General features: G+C 41.2%; 1 protein-coding gene across 10 annotated transcripts in view; it reads left to right on the top strand.

Annotated features, from left to right (window-relative positions):
* The window catches only part of SAP130 (Sin3A associated protein 130), a 75,458-nt gene that overhangs the window by 13,753 nt on the left and 43,736 nt on the right, over positions 1-17,969 (top strand). For all 10 annotated transcript variants that reach the window (XM_022590532.3, XM_089916932.1, XM_089916933.1 and 7 more), the window contains 7 exons: positions 737-861; positions 6,452-6,599; positions 6,779-6,869; positions 7,078-7,182; positions 10,771-10,912; positions 12,877-12,998; positions 17,341-17,643. In XM_022590532.3, coding sequence (XP_022446240.1) covers positions 737-861; positions 6,452-6,599; positions 6,779-6,869; positions 7,078-7,182; positions 10,771-10,912; positions 12,877-12,998; positions 17,341-17,643 — 1,036 coding nt within the window. The remainder of the gene's footprint in view (positions 1-736; positions 862-6,451; positions 6,600-6,778; positions 6,870-7,077; positions 7,183-10,770; positions 10,913-12,876; positions 12,999-17,340; positions 17,644-17,969) is intronic.

Below are 17,969 nucleotides of genomic sequence, written 5' to 3'. Positions count from 1 at the left end.
TGAGAGCAGCGCCATGGGGACGAGGTCTGCAGGTGAGAAACAGATCAAGAATGGGCAGAGTTTGCTGAGTTAACCTGCACGTGGCAGGAGCAGGACAGAAGGACTACTCAGGAGAGCTCAGATGACTGGAGAATCTGACAGTGGGCAAGCGGGTGAAGCCCAGTGTGGAACTCGTTAGTCAGGTGAAGATTTTACACACAGATGTAGGGGTAAGGGAAGCATATCCATATGGAAACATCTAGAAAGCATCTGGGCACCCTGCACCTTCCGCTGGTAAAGAATGCTATCACCACGTGTTTGCCTTTTTTGCCCTCAGATGGCATGAGAGCCAGCATCCAGTTCTGAGTAGGCCCTCTGTGGAAAGCCCTAGGTTGTGTCGTCATGAAAAGTGTCTGCTCCAGGACCAGCGACAGCTCTGTGGGAACTAGAGCTGAAGGGCTAGATTCCAGTCTGTACTAATCGTAGGACAGAATTTTGAGTCTGGTCATATTGGAAAAGGAGGGGCTTGTGTACTCTCCAACCAGCATTGGATTTTTTGGGATAATTCTGGCTCTTGGCCTTCTAACAACCTATCTGAAAAGAGAACTCGGTAATCATAATGGTGAGAATTTATTTTCATTTGGACATAAACACCCTTATTTCGAGGCCCAGTTTTCAAATTATACTTGCCGTGTTTTGGGCATACTGTATTTTGCTTTTGCTTTCAATGAAATATGTTTTTCTCTTCTCTTGGTAGTCTCGTCCACCTGTGACCACCTCTAATACCATCCCTCCTGCTGTGGTAGCAACTGTGTCGGCCACCAGAGCTCAGTCTCCAGTCATTACTACAACAGCAGCCCATGCCACTGATTCTGCACTTAGGTATATTTGGGGGTTTGAAGATCAGCCATCCTGTCATCCTCCCTTCTTCTCTCCCCTTTTCTTTTCCTTTCTTCATTCAACTCAACAAATATTTATTGAGTGCTTTTTTCTTCTTTTTAATGAGCTATGTTGTGTTCTAGACACTGAGGATAAAGCAGTGAACAAATAAAAAGAAATTCTTGCCCTCGTAGAGTTTCTGTTTGTAGAAACTGTGGCTGGAGACATACCATAAAAAAATATATAGTTTTTTAGGTGGCAGAGAACGCTTTGGGGAAAAATCTGGGCGAGTGGGATTTGGAGTGACAGGGTAGGCAGTACGGGGAGCTTACTTTGTCATGTAAGGTGATCAGGAAGGGCTTTGTTGATAAGAATGCAGTTGAACAGAAAATGGAAAGATGTGAAATGAGCCATATGGTTGTCTGGGATAAGAGTGTTCTAGGCAGTGGGAACAGTAAGTGCAAAGGCCCTGAGACAGGAGTATGTTTACCGCATAAAGGGGCAGCAAGAGGCTAATGGTAGGAGAGTGGCCAGAGATGATTTTGGGAGGTAGCAAGGTCCCCAGGTCATGCCGAGCCTTAGGAACCACTCTGAGGATTTGGCCTGTGCTGAGGGGCAATTGGAAGCCTTAGCAGGGTTTGGAACAGAGCAGTGCCATGATCTGAAGTAGCTGCATCAGCCTGGTTGCTGGAGAGAGTTGGCTGCGGGGAGGCAAAGTTGGAAGCAGGATGTTTCGAAGAGCATGGCAGGAGTCCAGGAGAGATGGTCATTGGAGGTGGAAAGATGCGGTTAGATTCTGAGTAGAGCTTTGAAGGCAGCGGAGGGGATTTCTGAGGAAGCACGTACGGGGTTATCAGAGAATGAGGACAGTCGGGCTTATGCCCGCGCTGGTTGGCTGTGCAGCTGGGAGAGTGGAGTTGCCTAAACTTGAGATGGGGAAGAATGGGAGAAGTCGGTTTGGGGAGGAATTCCAGACTCCGGTTTGGGGCACTTTTAAGGTTGTGCTGACTTCTGAGCACCCAAGTGGAGATGTTGAGAAAGCTTCTGGAGTCCACAGAAGAGTTCGGGAGGAGATGATTTAGGAGGGCAATGTAGATGGGGAGGAGGTTTATGAGAGAAAATGGCTCCCAGTTGAGAGGGCTGTCGAGGGAAGCAGTGTTCTCAAGGGGGAACCAAGATTCATTAGGGCAGGAAGATAGTGGGTATATTCACAGAAGAGGCTGAGGGTACAGGAGATTTTGCCAAAGATGGACTGTGAGTCCACAGGGCATAGTAGAAAGGTTGGGTGTTGGAGAAGTGAAGCCAGCAGAGCCATACAGGGAGAGAATCTGGTCAACGAGGGATGGTCTCTGATGCTTCTTGTGAGTGACACAGTCAGGGATGAAGACATCAAGGTATTTGTCCTCACGACCCCCAAGCATATTGTGCTGGTGAAGCTATGAAAGTTGGGGAGGGCAGTGGCATGAGAGTCTTGCCAGGAGCATGCAGTGTCCCAGTGGCCTTTCTTGATTCTTGCCATCGATTACGTGGGTGCCGGGGAAAGAGCCTTCGGCAGTATGAACAAGAAGTGATTCACCGGACCGAAGAAGGGATAGGGCATGGAGAGCAGAGCTGTCGGGAACTAGACACCATCCGGAAGACTTGTCTACCAGTTGGAAGCAGTCTGAGATGCCTCCTTGGTTTCTTCCTTGCTTGACCAAGTAAATGAAGAGGAAACAAGGGAAAGAAAGCAGATTGATTTATTTATTTATTTATTTTTGGCTGCATTGGGTCTTCGTCGCTGGGCGTGGGCTTTTCTCTAGTTGCAGCGAGTGGGGGCTACTCTTGGTTGCAGTGCGCGGGCTTCTCGTTGCGGTGGCTTCTGTTGTTGCAGAGCACGGGCTCGAGGCACGTGGGTTCAGTAGTTGCGGCACGTGGGCTCAGTAGTTGCCGCACGCGGGCTCTAGAGCGCAGGCTCAGTAGTTGTGGTGCATGGGCGCAGTTGCTCCGTGGCATGTGGGATCTTCCCGGACCAAGGATCGAACCTGTGTCCCCTGCATTGGCAGGTGGATTCTTAACCACTGCGCCGCCGGGGAAGCCCCGAAAGCAGATTTCAAAGAGAAGGTTAAGTTTTGTGATACTGAGTGTATCTGTGGCAACAGGCAGTTGAAGAGATGTCTGTGCTTGAGAAGTCATTAATGTGAGCTACAGTTAATGCTCTAGGTATCTGAGTCTACCCAGCGGGAATAAATATAACGAGAAGAGGGCCCAGAACAGAGCTCTGAAGAAAATAACACTTACATGCAGAGTAGTGCCTAGGACGTAACTTTAACCACTAGCTCTGTCATTTACTAGCTGTGTGTCATTAGGCAAGTGTCTTTAACTTCCCTGATCCTTAGTCCCCTCTTCAGTAAAATGAAGACACTTTACTTCTTGGTAATTGAATATATTGCCTGAGGTACAAAGAGACACAACAGCCCAACATAAAATAGACTGTGTTATTCATGTTAACTTTATAGTACCTTCAAAAAATTAATATATTCAGATGGTATGATGAAATTCAAAAGGTATAAATGTGTATACAGTGAAAACTAGGGTTAGATTTTTTTTTAAACCATGTTGTTGAATTATCTATCTTTTCCAGTGTATTGTTTTTACTAAAAAATGGATATTGAATTGTGTCAGGTATATTTTTAGCATATAGCTATGTTTTCACTCCTGTAACAAATATTATTGTGTGCCTCGTCTGTGCCAGTCACTGCTCTAGGCACTGGAAATACACTAGGGAATTAAACAGACAAAAACCCTAATGATCGGATGGTTTTTCTACTTAAATTATCTATAACTGTGATAAATTCCTAATGTCTGACTTCCTAGCTAATGGATGTACTGATGGGCATTTTGGCATATGTTGCATGTTTGTGATGGTGTGCCTTCAAGGTGTATTCCTGGAAGTGGGAGTGCTAGGTGAAAGAGTAAATGTCTCAATTTCCTCACCTAGAAAATGGCGGTAATATTACCTTCCTTGATATGGAAGTTAATATATACATATTAATGTGTAAATATGTATATATTAATACTAATATATAAAGCACTTAATACATGCCTGACATGTAATGGTCATTAACACTTTTTATGTGTTAGCACTTGTTATTTTTCATTAGAGTAAATGAAAATCAAAGACTAGTATAGTCTATGCTTTCAGAAACACTTCACATATCTAAATACTTAATAGAAGTACTCTTTGGGGGGTATAGTTTTGTATGAGCTGGACCTCTTAAAATATGAGCACGTTTAAGTTTGAATTTAGGAGATCCTTTCCGGGTGATTCTGTTGGCATTCTTCTTTGTTACAGGTATCTTCAGAATTGTTCCCATAGTTAGATTCCTCCATCCTAAAATTTGTGATTATTTTAGTTATGTGTACACATCTCTCTGAATGCATTTCATTGTAAATGCTGGGAGTGGGCAGCTTTCACTGTACTCTGGTGACCTAAGTCATCAACTATTAAAAATCCAGTCTTCAATAGTAGGCTTTCTCCTCAGTGAGTTCCACCAGGTGTCATAGTTGCACCTATGACCAGGCTTTCAGCTTTCCTTTGAACTTGAATAATATGCCATTTAGTTCTCTTTCTACAGGGAGAAAGCCATCCTTTATTCAGTTTGTAAGTTTTATGCACTAATATCCCACCAGCTCTGATCTTAAAGCATTTTGAGAGAGGATCCCTATGATGAAACCATAGTTTGGATACGTGAGGTCCCAATCACATTTCACCCTTACGGCTCAACTTTTCATGTTTTCTTCTTCCTAATTTATAATCACATGGTTCCAAAATACAAAAACATAAAAAGGTATTCAGTAGGGAGTATCACTCCTCTGTCGCACGTCTACCAAGCTCCTGTGTTCCTTTCCCTTTGCCTTTGTAAAGTAACATGTTTATAGCTTTCGGGGTATCCTTCCAGTGTTTCTTAAATACAGTCGAATTCACATGTAATTCTTAACTTTTATCCTTTTTACCCCCCCAAATCGTTTAATTCATAGATTCCTAAGCTGCCCTCTTACTGCAGCCGGCAGTGTGTCAGTCTCAAGATTTATATGTTCCTCTTTGGGTTTTTTCATATAACAACGTATGTTGAAAGCTTTCCATTTCAGTACGTGGAGTTTCATTGTTCTTTTAGCAGCAGTATGATGACCCATCGTGTATGTGGATTTGAGGTTCTTTTCTTTACTTTACTATCATAAATAATATTGCAGTGAATAACTTTATACCCTTGTCATTATGCCTGTGTGCAAGAATATCTATAGGATAAATTCCCAAAAGTGATCAGAGGGTATATGTGATTGTAATTTTGATACCTATGTCTTATTGCCTTCCATAGGGTTTCTACCAGTTTATACTCCCTCCAGAATATTTAAAAGTGCCTGTTCCCTTACAGCTTGAACAACAGAGTACCCTGTCAATTTTTTGGATTTTTGCCAATCTGATAGGTGAACAATGATATATCAGTGTCTTTTAAATTACATTTCTCTTTCTCTGATTAAGACTTAGCCTTTTCCCTTTGTTAAGGGGCCATTTGTGTTTTCTTTTTAGCAAACTGACTATTCATATCCTTGGCCTGTTTTTCTATTGGGCTGTTATTTTTCTCATGGATTTCTAGGAGCTCTTCATATATTAAGATTACACTTTCACCTATGAGTCTTTTTACTTTGCTTGTAGTGTGTTTTACTGTGTTAGGAGGCTTGCTTATTGGTTTACAGAGTCAAATTTCTTGATTTTTTTTATAGCTTTTGGATTTTTAGAGCTTTTAATTGTTAGAAGGCTCTCCGCCACTCCAGGGCTATTAAAGAATTCTATCTTTTCTTCATGTACTTTCTTATTTTCCATTAAACCTTCCATCATTTTCATATTTATCCTGGTGTACTGTGTGAAGTATGGATCTCGTTTGATTTTTTCCAAATGGCTATGTAGTCTTCCTAGCGTCATTTATTAAATAGCCCATTCTCTCCCCTCTGTTTGAGATGTCAACTTTGATATACTGTCAAGTTTTCTTACCATTTTTGCAATTTCAGTAGCATGCTTGCCAGTTAATTTGACATGCTGTCTATGTTGATATCCCATTCAATTATGAGGCAGTCATAACTATAACTTTATCTTTTGGTAAGGGATGATATAAAACTGGGGGAAGGAAGTCAGTGCTTCAAGGTCACAGGTTAAGCTTCCGTTAATCAAGGTTTTCTGTAATGTTACCTCAACAGTTAGAACCTTAGTGTGTATCTTCAGATTTGTCCACAGAGTGAAACGTGTTCGTTATAGTAATGCTTACTCGAGATGGTCAGAGAGTGTTGATTAATTATATCGAGGATACTCAGTATGACTGAGGATTAATTTATTTGGTTCATGGTACATGTTGATACCTTTTAGAATGAGGCTTATGGCAGTTTCAGGAGAGAAACTCGATGGGCAGTTAACTTCATTGGTTCACCTGTGGACTTCACAGACCTGTGAAAAATAAAACTCTGACTGTGATCCAGCACGAGACAGTAAGTGGCCTTGGCTGCCTGCATCGCGTCTGGAGACAAGTCATAGATCGTGATGTCTTTTCTGTCTTCCCAGTCGGCCAACTCTGTCTCTCCAGCATCCACCGTCTGCAGCAATTAGTATTCAGCGTCCTGCCCAGTCACGGGATGTGACAACAAGAATCACACTGCCATCTCACCCTGCGCTAGGGACGCCAAAACAGCAGCTCCATACCATGGCTCAGGTAAAACCAGAGATGAAGAGCCATCTGTATACTCTGTGGGTTAAAACCAGAATTGTGCAAAACTTGCTAAAAGCCTGGCAATATCGAAGGCAGTGATTGCGTTTAAACGGGATTGGGTGGGAGATGTTCCTGTTTCTAATTGTGTTGTGGGGTGTTCCCCCCCCCCCCCACACACACAGAAAACGATCTTCAGTACTGGCACACCAGTGGCTGCAGCAACGGTAGCACCTATTTTGGCAACCAACACCATTCCTTCCGCAACCACGGCTGGTAAGTCGGCAGCCCTGCTCTTCCTGCCAGGGAGGAAGGAGGCATAAGGCGTGGGTTCATTCTTTATTTCTCAGCTTCAGGCAGAGAACAAGAATTAGGTTAGAAAAATTCTCTTTCTTTTTCCCAAGAGCTTTTCTTGGGTTTTTGAGAATCTGTAATGTGTGCAGAGAGGCCGTTGTTGAAGAATTTCCCTTTTTCTCCTGTCCAGGATCGGTGTCACACACACAAGCTCCCACGAGTACAATTGTTACCATGACAATGCCCTCACATTCATCCCATGCTACGGCAGTGACCACCTCAAACATCCCGGTTGGTAAGTGGTGTGCAGCCTGCAGACGGAAGCTTACAAGGAGTTTTCAGCCCCGCTGACCAGGTCTTCATATAGCTGGCTAGTGTTGATTTTTTTTTTTAATTGTTAATTTTCAAAGCAACACCGACTTTAACTTTGAGTATTATTTCGTATACAGATTTGGCATTTTGATGGTAGGGGGAGAAAAAAGAAGATAACCGTCTCTGAGAGCTCAAAGTAAACTACTTTAACTCCACTTTTGACTTATTCATCAACCTTTACCTTTTCTATGTTTACCTTTTTAAAAAGTAAGTTAACTTTACTGATAAAAGTTTGACAAGAACAACAGGAAAAGCAAGAAAGAAGCAAAGATCTGGAGTGAAGAGACCTTGTACACTGACAGATTGTTCAGGAAAAGCAATCTCTGGGTGATGCAACAGTGGGAAGAATGCTAACCTCAAGTCACTTCCCCGAGGTTCTTATCTGGGTGCCACCCAAGGTACTTCATGACCATCCTAAAATTCCTTCCAGGCTTTGCTTATTCCCCTTTTAAATATGTGTATATTTACAGTATTAAAACATCTTTGAAAAATTTCTGGCAGCCAAACTTTAGGGATCAACAGCAGGGATTGGCAAGCTTTTTCCATAGAGCCGGATCGTAAATGCTTTAGGTTCTGCAGGCCTCATGGGTGTGTGCAACTACCTAGCTGTGGACAATATGTAAACAAATGGGTGTGGCTGTGTTTCAGTTAGATTTTTTTATGGACACAGAAATTTGAATTTCATGTCATTTTCAGGTGTCACAAAATAGTCTTCTTTTGATTTTTTCCCTCCCCCTGCCGTTTAAAAGTGTGAACCCATTGTTAGCTCACGGGCCAAAACAGGCATCAGCAAGGTTTGGCCGGCAAGTTGTCGATGCCTATCGTCAGAGTTGATAGCTTACTGTCACAGCTTCCAAAGCAGAGGCTGTGGCCTATGAGGCAGAACACTCCTTTAACCCACAAGTGACAGGTTTTAGTTTCTAGTGTTACCTGTGCCTTGGTTCTGTAACAGTGAGTGTGCCATCTTACTCTCCTTCACTCCCAGAGATGTGGGACAGCTGCCATATTTTTAATCTGCTGTACTTTTAGAAGTAAGGCTGCCTTTTGTGCGAGGACGCACTGACATACTCGACGGTCAGAAATCTGGTGACCAGACACAGAAGTGTCTCCCCTACCTGCTGTGTCCCAGCACTGGGGTGGTCCCTCCCTCCCTGCTTCCTTCCTTTGCATGTGTGACAGGCTGCAGCTTCCACAGCCCTCCTAGCAAACTTTGAAGGTACTTTTCCAGAGTAACGGTAGGACCCAGGAAACCCTTGCTCCTCTTTTAAATAACTGAGCCATTCCAGCCCTTAAATTGGTACTCAGCCCCACAGACGGCTTTTAGCAGAGAAAATAACTGTGGTCTTTCTCACGTTACTGCTCCCTCCAGCTTGGCACTGGGGAAACCAAACTTCTGTCACACCCTCTGAATTTAATCTCACTTCTGTGAAGTCTGGCAGTGGGGTTAGAGGTTCAGCATTACAGCACTTTCGTTGAAAAAGATCGTTGATTGTTCCATGTTGTCATTTCAGGCTGTTTTCTGGCTATAGCTAACAGTGTCATCAGTTATCTGCAGCGCTGTCAAGTCAGAGCCAAGCCCCTTCTTTTCATTTTTATAGTCGAGAGTCTCACTAGGGAATGTGTAGCTATGAAGAAAATCAGACCAGTAAAGAGGGGCAGCGTCCCCTAGGGGGCTGTCTGGTTGTGTCTTGAACCCTCTCTGTGGAGAATTATTTAGAGATCAGTTCTTGTTAATGTCACCGTGTCTTCCTAAGAGTAAACACTGTGCAAGTAAACTCACTGAAAGTAGCAGGAGACAAATAATGTTCACTCATTTGGCTAAAGCTACCAACTTCTTACCTGTCCTAAGTTACTGTATTGCTGTGCTCTCTAACTCCCCAGCTCACTTATCTTTGAACTTTTACCATTTACTAAATTCTAGGTCTGAAAATCATTTGACAGAAGTGTCCAAACAGATTTAAACTCTGCTACTTAGTGTGATCGCTTTTGTCGAAGCTCCGTCAGGTTTATGCTCTAGTTTTGTTTTCTTCTTGCGTAGTAACTCAGGTATTTGTTACATCATGATGGGATCCCTGTACAGAAGGGCCTCAGTTGAGAAGGGAAAACTGATATTAACCCTAGAGCATTGATTTTCAAGTTGAGGGCATAAGAGCTATATTAAAATCACCTAAGTGGCTTTTTCTAAGTGTCACTTGCTTTCTCCAGGTGAGATTAGATATTGAATTCAGCCATTGTTATTAATAGGAATGTGTTGGATCAGGGGAAGAGCCTGATAACCCCAAGCATAGGGTTTTCACCTGCAGTGAATGCCCATTTCCAATAGAATGCCACCCTCATTTTCTCCACACATGACAGTGGTCTCAGAACTATAAAAAGAATCAGATGATGCCAGCCTACAGAAAACAGGGACTATCTTTGAAAATAGCCCCAACTTACGATTTCTGCATTATGTTTTTCCTGAAGGTTTTTTTTTTTTCTAAATAATTGAGGCTGTATGGCCCTTTTAATTAGGAAAAAGTAAAGGTATGATTCATGTGTGTGTGTGTGGTTACCATCTGATGTTAGCTACTGTGCCAGACACAGCTGCTTTTTTATTGGAAGCATAATTTTCTCCTACCTTTTATGGGCACAGTGAAAACACAGGCTTACTCACTTTTCCCTCAGCACCCTCTCGACTGACTACTGATGGAAAATACATCATGCCAGCTCCTCTCTGCATTAGCCAGCAGAGGCCATCCTCGCTGGTCAGACTGGGCATCTCACCCATCATCCTGCAGAAACTTCTCCAGCTGCCTCCCTCAGAAAATATCTGGGCCCGGGGGGGTTGCTGCTTACCTTTGGTGTTCAGTGTGCTGCACCTTGGGTAACGTGATGGCATCATCCCAGTCTCTAGTGTTTGCGTGCCTGCCATTGGTATGACTTGGGTCTTTACAGATAGAATTAAATTTGAAAACTGTATGATCATTTTGATTTTGCCATAAAATATTATGCAAAGTCACAGGAAACTCAAAAGACTTTAGAAATTAAGTGATTTTCTAGAGATGGCCTCCTCATAGATGAGGAATCTAAGACTTGGAAATTAAAATGACCTTCTCATTACTTATTAGCTACATTATCACTAATTAGTTATGGGCCCCTGAAAAGAATCTAAGGTGTTTGCCATTTCTGTATTCAAATTTTTGTTGATTTTTTTTTTTTTTTTTAAGTTTTCTCCTTTTAAAGAAAAGGTCTCCAAGAAACCAGGTCAGGGGGAAAGGATGTAGTTGCCGAAAGTATTAATGTTGAACCCTGCTTTGACAGATAGCAGTGTAAATATATCAGTGGATTATTGGATTGAAATAATTCAGTTGAACCATAGGTACTCATCTTTTCATTTTTTATTTTCGTTAAAACTAAAAATCCAGGCTTCTTATTACTGTTTGCATTCTTAAGATTGTTGCTGGCCAAGAATGTTTTGGCATGCCAGTGAAAGCATATGAGCAGTAATGTAATTGGATTATACTTTTTGTAGCTAAGGTGGTGCCTCAGCAAATCACACATACTTCTCCTCGGATCCAACCCGATTACCCTGCAGAGAGGAGTAGCCTGATTCCCATTTCAGGACATCGAGCCTCTCCAAATCCTGTGGCTATGGAAACCCGAAGTGACAATAGGTAGGAGGGAATGTGCCCCATCGTGTCACGAATTGTTTTGATTTTTCAGTGAAACCAGTTGTCCCACGAATATGGCATGTATTTCTTTATTTTCAGTTTTTCCCCCTGAAAATCTAATACATTGTGTAATTTCTTTAATTTTATGAAACTGTGCTGTATTTATTCGTTCTCCTTTTGATGAATGTTCTAGTATCTTTTTTTTGACTTGTGTACTTCTCTTTTTAATTTATTTTGAGCCATTGTGAGTGTAAGGGTGGCAGCATCATGACCTCTTATCCCCTAAGTATTTCCATTTTCATCTCTAGAGAACAAAGCTGTTCTTACTTAACCACAGTATGGGGAACTGAAACGGTCCTTTAGCTTTCCATTCTCTTTCATACATTGAAATTTTTGAAGAGTATAGATAGGCCATTGTTCTTGCAGACTATTCTTCAATTGGGGCTTGTCGGATTGTTCCTCAGAGTTAGATTCAGGCTGTGCATTTTTGAAGTGAATACCATTAGGTGATATGTTCTTCTCACTGTTATTACATCAGAGAGCTCATGCTCTCCCTTTGTCCCATTAATAGTTATCTCAACATTAATTACTTAAGGAAGGTGATGCCAGATTTTTCTACTGTAAAGGTGCACTTTTCTTTTTTGTAAATAACTAATTTGTGTGGAAATACCTTGAGACTGTAAGTGTCCTTATAAGCTTTCACTCGGTAGTTTTGCTTCTATTGATGATTGCTGGCTGGATCAGTTGATGGTTGCAATATGATGGTTGCAAGATAGCGACTTGTTCGATCATTTCGTTGATATTTATCAGTTGACATTCTGATGTAAAGAAAGTTCATCTATCCCCGTTTATTTATTTTTCTGTGTATTTTATTTTTGAACATCTGCATGGGCTCGTGGATTTGGTTTTATTTATTCGTAATTATAATCCATTACTGTCATCTATTTCGAGGCTCAGATTGTCTCCAGGTTCGTCCTTGGGAGCCCCTTCAGACTAGTTTCCTGGGTTTTGCTATGTCCTGGTCATTCTAGCCCTTCCTTACTTCTCACCACATTAAGATACTTGAAACTCTTCGTGAACTTGGTCCCTCTGAACCCTGGAATCTGCCATTTCTCCAAGGAGCCCTGGTTCCTTTGCATCATTTAGAAACTAAGATCTAGCCGTTAGCTCTGTTTGTTGTTACTGGATTGTCACTACTTCTAGGCCCATTCAGCAGGCAGAGAGGTAGGAAGTATATAACATTTTAAAAACTAAGTACATTCTGGTAGCTCCGGTCTAGCTCCATTACCTCCCCCATTCCGTATTTGTATCTCCCTTCTCCCACCCCACAGTGAGAACCTGGTGGAGTGCACATGAAGTAATTTCAGAATTGGATCATTTTTAAATATTCTTGTTTGATTATTGTGGTGTATAGAAATGCTTATTAGTTTTTTTCTTTTCTTTTCTTTTTTTACCGAAGTACAGTTGATTTACAATGTTGTTGTTAGTTTCTGGTATACATCAAAGTGATTCAGTTTTATATATATATATGCGATACAGTAGGATCTTGTTGTTTATCTATTCTATGTGTAGTAGTTTGTGTCTGCTAATCGCAGACTCCTAATTTATCCCTTCCTGCCCCTTTCCGCTTTGGTAACCACAAGTTTGTTTTCTATGTCTGTGAGTCTGTTTCTGTTCTGTAAATAAGTTCATTTGTGTCATATTTTCAATTCCACCTGTAAGTGACATCATATGGTATTTGTCTTTCTCTCTCTGACTTACTTCACTTAGTATGATCATCTCTAGGTCCATCCGTGTTAAAATATTACTCTCTCTAGGTCTGTATCCTTTGATATAATTGTTTGGGATGCAATTTAGGAAACGTTAGTATGGCAGTTAAAAGTAAAAAGAGTTTGTAGGGGATAGGATCATTTGAAGGGAAAGAAGAAAAACCATTTTGGTTCATATTCTCTGTGTTCCATCTATAGACCATCTGTTCCTGTTCAGTTCCAGTACTTTCTGCCAACGTACCCACCTTCTGCGTACCCACTGGCTGCTCACACCTACACCCCGATCACCAGCTCTGTGTCCACCATTCGACAGTATCCAGGTATGAGCCCCACTGTTAAGATGACTTTTAACATTTTAATTTTTGCATGCAATGAGATAGAAATTGATCAGTGAATATTTCTAGTATGGATTTAATTACTCTAGCTTTTATTTTCAGATTCAGATAAGGCTGAAATCTGAAGCTTTAAGGTTGTAAATCACCATCCCTGAAATCTAAAAAGTTGTTACTTATTAGTGATAGTAGCATGATTTTATCCCACCCTGAGGATAATTACGTTAACAGTTTCTGTTATCCCTTAAAATGGAAGTGCAGTTAAAAACGAATAAAGCTGTACTCTTACGGGGCTTCTGTTGTTTTGTGGGATATTTGTTGTGTTTTTAATGTTCGTCCAGTTGTGCTCAAAATTCACTATCCAGTCCGGTAAATAGTGTTCTTTTTGCCAATCCAGAATAAACAATGCTACTTAAACCTCAGGGTTTGTATAGTCTTTTCCTGTGAGACCCTCAGCTCACTTCAGGCATAAGAAAGCCAGGTTGTCAGATTGTGGCCATTGCCTGTCTGCTGTGCCGTCCAGGACTGCAGCTGCGCCCACATGTGGCCATTGAGCATTTGAAGGGGATCCGGCACAAATGAAGAAGTGAATTTTTTGTTTTACTTAATTAAAATGAGAGAAATTTCAAATATGTTTAGCGCAACTTAGTGATATGCAACTACTTTTTTCAAAATTGTAGATTTTATGGGATCAAAATACAAATCGAATATTTCTGAAATTTAGTCTCTGAATTGAGATGTGTTTTAAGAGTAAAATGTACCCTGAATTTTGAAGACATAATATGGAAAAGAGAATGTAAAGTATGTTATTAATAACTTTTATAGTGATTATATTTTGAAATGATAATCTTTGGATATATTGAGTTAAACAAGATATGTCATTAAAATGAACTCGGCCTGCGTTTTTTTGTGTGTGTGTGTGGTACGCGGGCCTCTCACTGTTGTGGCCTCTCCCGTCGTGGAGCACAGGCTCCGGACGCGCAGGCTCAGCGGCCATGGCTCACGGGTCCAGCCGCTCCGCGGCCTGTGGGATCTTCCCGGACCAGGGCACGAACACGCGTCCCCTGCGTCGTCACTGCGCCACCAGGGAAGCCCTGGCCTGCGTTTTAGTTTATTAATGTGGCTACTGGAAAATCTAAAATTGCGTGTATGACTTATATTTTCATTAGGACAGTGCTAGTCTAAAACTTTCAAACACTGAGGGTTTTTTTAATTATATATATAAATTTATTTATTTATTTTTGGCTGTGTTGGGTCTTCGTTGCTGTGTGCAGGCTTTCTCTAGTTGTGGTGAGCGGGGCTACTCTTACATTGAGCTGCGCAGGCTTTTCCTTGCAGCAGCTTCTCGTTGTGGAGCACAGGCTCTAGGTGCTCGGGCTTCAGTAGTTGTGGCTCTTGGGCTCTAGAGCGCAAACTCAGTAGTTGTGGCGCACGGGCCTAGTTGCTCCGCGGCATGTAGGATCTTCCCGGAACAGGGCTTGAACCCATGTCCCCTGCATTGGCAGATTCTTAACCACTGCGCCACCAGGCAAGTCCCAATACTGAGGTTTAAATAGCTTTGAAAATAGGTTCCTCCATCTCTACATTGCTCTATGTGTGTGTTTTGAGTTTTTTTTTTTTTTGCCGGGTGGGGGGTGTTTGTTTTTCAAAACTTTCTTTTTAAAGGAACTTCATAACAGTGTTTTTTTATTAACAATCTTATAAAGTAGAATAATGTTTAATTGATTGTTGCCAAAAGTAGGATGCAAAAAGTATCACAGAAGCGTGTTGACAATTAGGAAGTAAATTTCACGTGTGTGTGTGTGTCACACTAACTGCTGAAAATTCTTAAGTCTCTTTATCAGTAACAGCACTTACCTTCAGGTTCTCTCCTTCATCTACTACCTCGAATTCTATAACAGTGAAGTTCTATAACAGAACTCTATAACAGAATTCTATAACACGATTCTATAACAGAACTTCTATAACAGTGCAGTCATTTTGCTTTTATGGAGAAGGTCATTCATGACCACTGTGTATTTCTCTGAATGCTAGCCAGCTGAAAAGGGCATGCAGAGTCTCTCTTGACCTAGAATCAACTATGCAGACACTATCATGCTATATAAACCTTTACTGTAAAAATCCATCATAAGAGCACTGTCTGAAGTGTTGGGGATCCTGCCAGTCATCTGTTTCTCTACATTATTCCTCTTTCATCACTGCTGTAGCCCTGATAGATACTAACACAGAAAAATGAATAGTACGTTCAATACTTTATTTCTTCCAGGATCAAACTGTCATTGTTGGTGCAGATGATAGGTAATATATTATTTCTCAGACATGTGAATCTAAACATGGATGGACACAAATGAAAAAATGACTTAGTAACCAGCTTACAGTATCCTATTGAATATTTATTGAAACCCTACTTTTTTGTAAGGTCCTGTGTAAGGCTCCTATGCTAGGCTCTATTTTTGAAGTTGACTTTTAAACAGCTTTCAACAAGCTTAGAGTCTAGTAGGAAGATTAGACATGAAGAGACATTATAATATGCTGAATCTTAAAAGAGGGGCTTGAGCAAAGCCATGCTGCTTCTGAGGCAAGAGGTTATGTCTACTTGAGAAGGTAGGGTTGGAGGTCAGGAGTGATTTCCTGAAGGAAGTGACATTTGGAAAGCATCTTTCAGAAAGTATAGGGCAGAGCCGTAGTGGGTTTGGAGGAAAGCACATTGCTGTCTGTGAATAAAGTATTAGCTGGAGTATGTGGTCGGAAGAGAGTGGTTTGGGCAGGAGCACAGTGCGAGTGAGAGCACAGAGTGTGAGATAAGATTGGATCTTAAAAAGGCTTGGAGTGGCGACCAGACTGCAGGCTCAACAGCAGGCAAGTGGCCAAAAGCTGTTATTTAACAGAAATAGCACAGATACACTTCTCAGGAAGAAGCTATAATGCTCTGGAAATTGTGTATGTATCTGTTTTACAAAGGAAGAATTACAGTATAGCCATGACTATAAATTTACACGTAGTAACTTTTCACTATACTTTGCTTATGCATAATAATAATTTAAACCTTTATCTCTATGGTTTATAAAACATTTTCAGTCAGATTATTTTTTAAAAATTGAGGTGTAATTGACATATATTAGTTTCACATGTACAGCCTAATGATTCAATGTTTATATATATTGCAAAATAATCACCACAAGTCTAGTTAACATCTGTCACCGTCCAGTTAAGGATTGTTTTTCTTGTGATGAGAACTTTTAAGATCTACTCTCTTAGCAAGTCCCAAATATACAGTACAGTATTGCTAACTATAGTCGTCATGCTGTACATTACATCCCCATGACTTATTTATCTTATAAGTGGAAGTTTGTACCTTTTGGCCACCTTTACCCATTTCGCCCACTCTCCACCCCTGCCTATGGCACCCAGCAGTCTTCTTTGTATCCAAGAGCTTGGTTTATTTTTGTTTTCTGCATTTTTGATTCCATATATAAGTGAGATCATATGGTATTTGTCATTCTCTTTGTGACTTATTTCACTAAGCATAATACCCTTTAGGTCCATCCATGTTGTCACAAATGGCAGTATTTCGGGTTTTTCTTTTTTAATGGCTGAGTAATATTCCATTATGTGTGTATGGATACATATACCATATCTTTTTTATCCATTCATCCACTAATGGACACAGATTGTTTCCATATCTTGGCTATTCTAAATAATGCTGCAGTGAACATGGGGATACGTATATCTTTTTCCAGATTGTTTTGATGACCGAGAAGAAAAGTCTTTTGTTTGTTTTTCTTTCCACAAACAGTGAGAAATCGCCTCTTTCTTTGTCGCTTCCTGGGAATGTTTTTGTTTTCAGTTCTGTTTGTTTGTTTTTAATATACACAGATGATATGTTTGCCTGATAGATAAAAGGACAAGTTACTTCTCTCTTCAGTGCATATTTTGGAATTTAAAATTCGCAACTACTGTATTTCAGAAGTGCCTGTGATAGTGGTTCTATCAATTAAAGCAAAGATTCTTGACCTGGAGGCACGGATGTATCTCAGAAGTTTTATATTAATTACTTACATAGTTGCCTGGCTCACATTTGGCTTTTAATAAATGATTGCTTTTTTCTCATTTTAATGCTATTTCTAGCAATCTGCAGAGATCGTATCAAATTGGTGCAAGTAGTGGGGGGGAAGCCTCAACGTATAGAGTTTACGTAGCACTTTTTTTTTTAAACTGAGAGTTTAGATCTTGAACAGTGGAAAAATTGTTTTGATTTGAGTGTCTTTCTCCTTATGTGGACTGTGCCAATCAAAGCTAACATTTTTGTCACTTTTTGCATCATTTTTAGTTTCAGCTCAGGCTCCAAACTCTGCCATCACGGCTCAGACTGGAGTCGGGGTGGCGTCCACAGTCCACCTGAACCCCATGCAGTTGATGACAGTGGATGCATCCCACGCTCGACATATCCAAGGGATCCAGCCAGCCCCCATCAGTACACAGGGCATCCAGCCAGCTCCCATTGGGACCCCAGGGATCCAGCCAGCCCCCATAGGCACACAGGGCATTCACTCAGCAACCCCAATCAGCACCCAAGGACTTCAGCCTGCACCAATAGGGACCCAGCAGCCTCAGCCTGAAGGAAAGACTTCAGGTAATTTTAATTTTTTACATGGAAGTTGGTGTGGAGGGAAAAGGTACACAGGGTTTGAATCATGGTTCTGCCACTTGCTGGCTTTGTGGTCTCAGGTAAGCTCGCTAGGCCTTGATTTTCTCTTTGTAACATGAGTTGCTTAGAACTTACCTGTCAGGGTCTTTGTAAGCATTAGAAACTACGTACATAAACAGCCTAACGTGCGCTTGCACATGGGGAGAAGCGTTCTAAAAGAGCTCTTAGTTGAGGGAGTACATTCACCTTATAAGACTAGTGTTCTCATTCCATTTCAAGATTTTCTTTTTCTTTTTTACCTTTTGGTCGTG

This window comes from Delphinapterus leucas, chromosome 8 (assembly GCF_059928025.1).
Source record: "Delphinapterus leucas isolate spDelLeu-1000000601 "Yukka" chromosome 8, BTC_Dleu_Yukka2, whole genome shotgun sequence".
NCBI classification, from domain to species: domain Eukaryota; kingdom Metazoa; phylum Chordata; class Mammalia; order Artiodactyla; family Monodontidae; genus Delphinapterus; species Delphinapterus leucas.
This window is presented reverse-complemented; position numbering and strand designations above follow the sequence as displayed.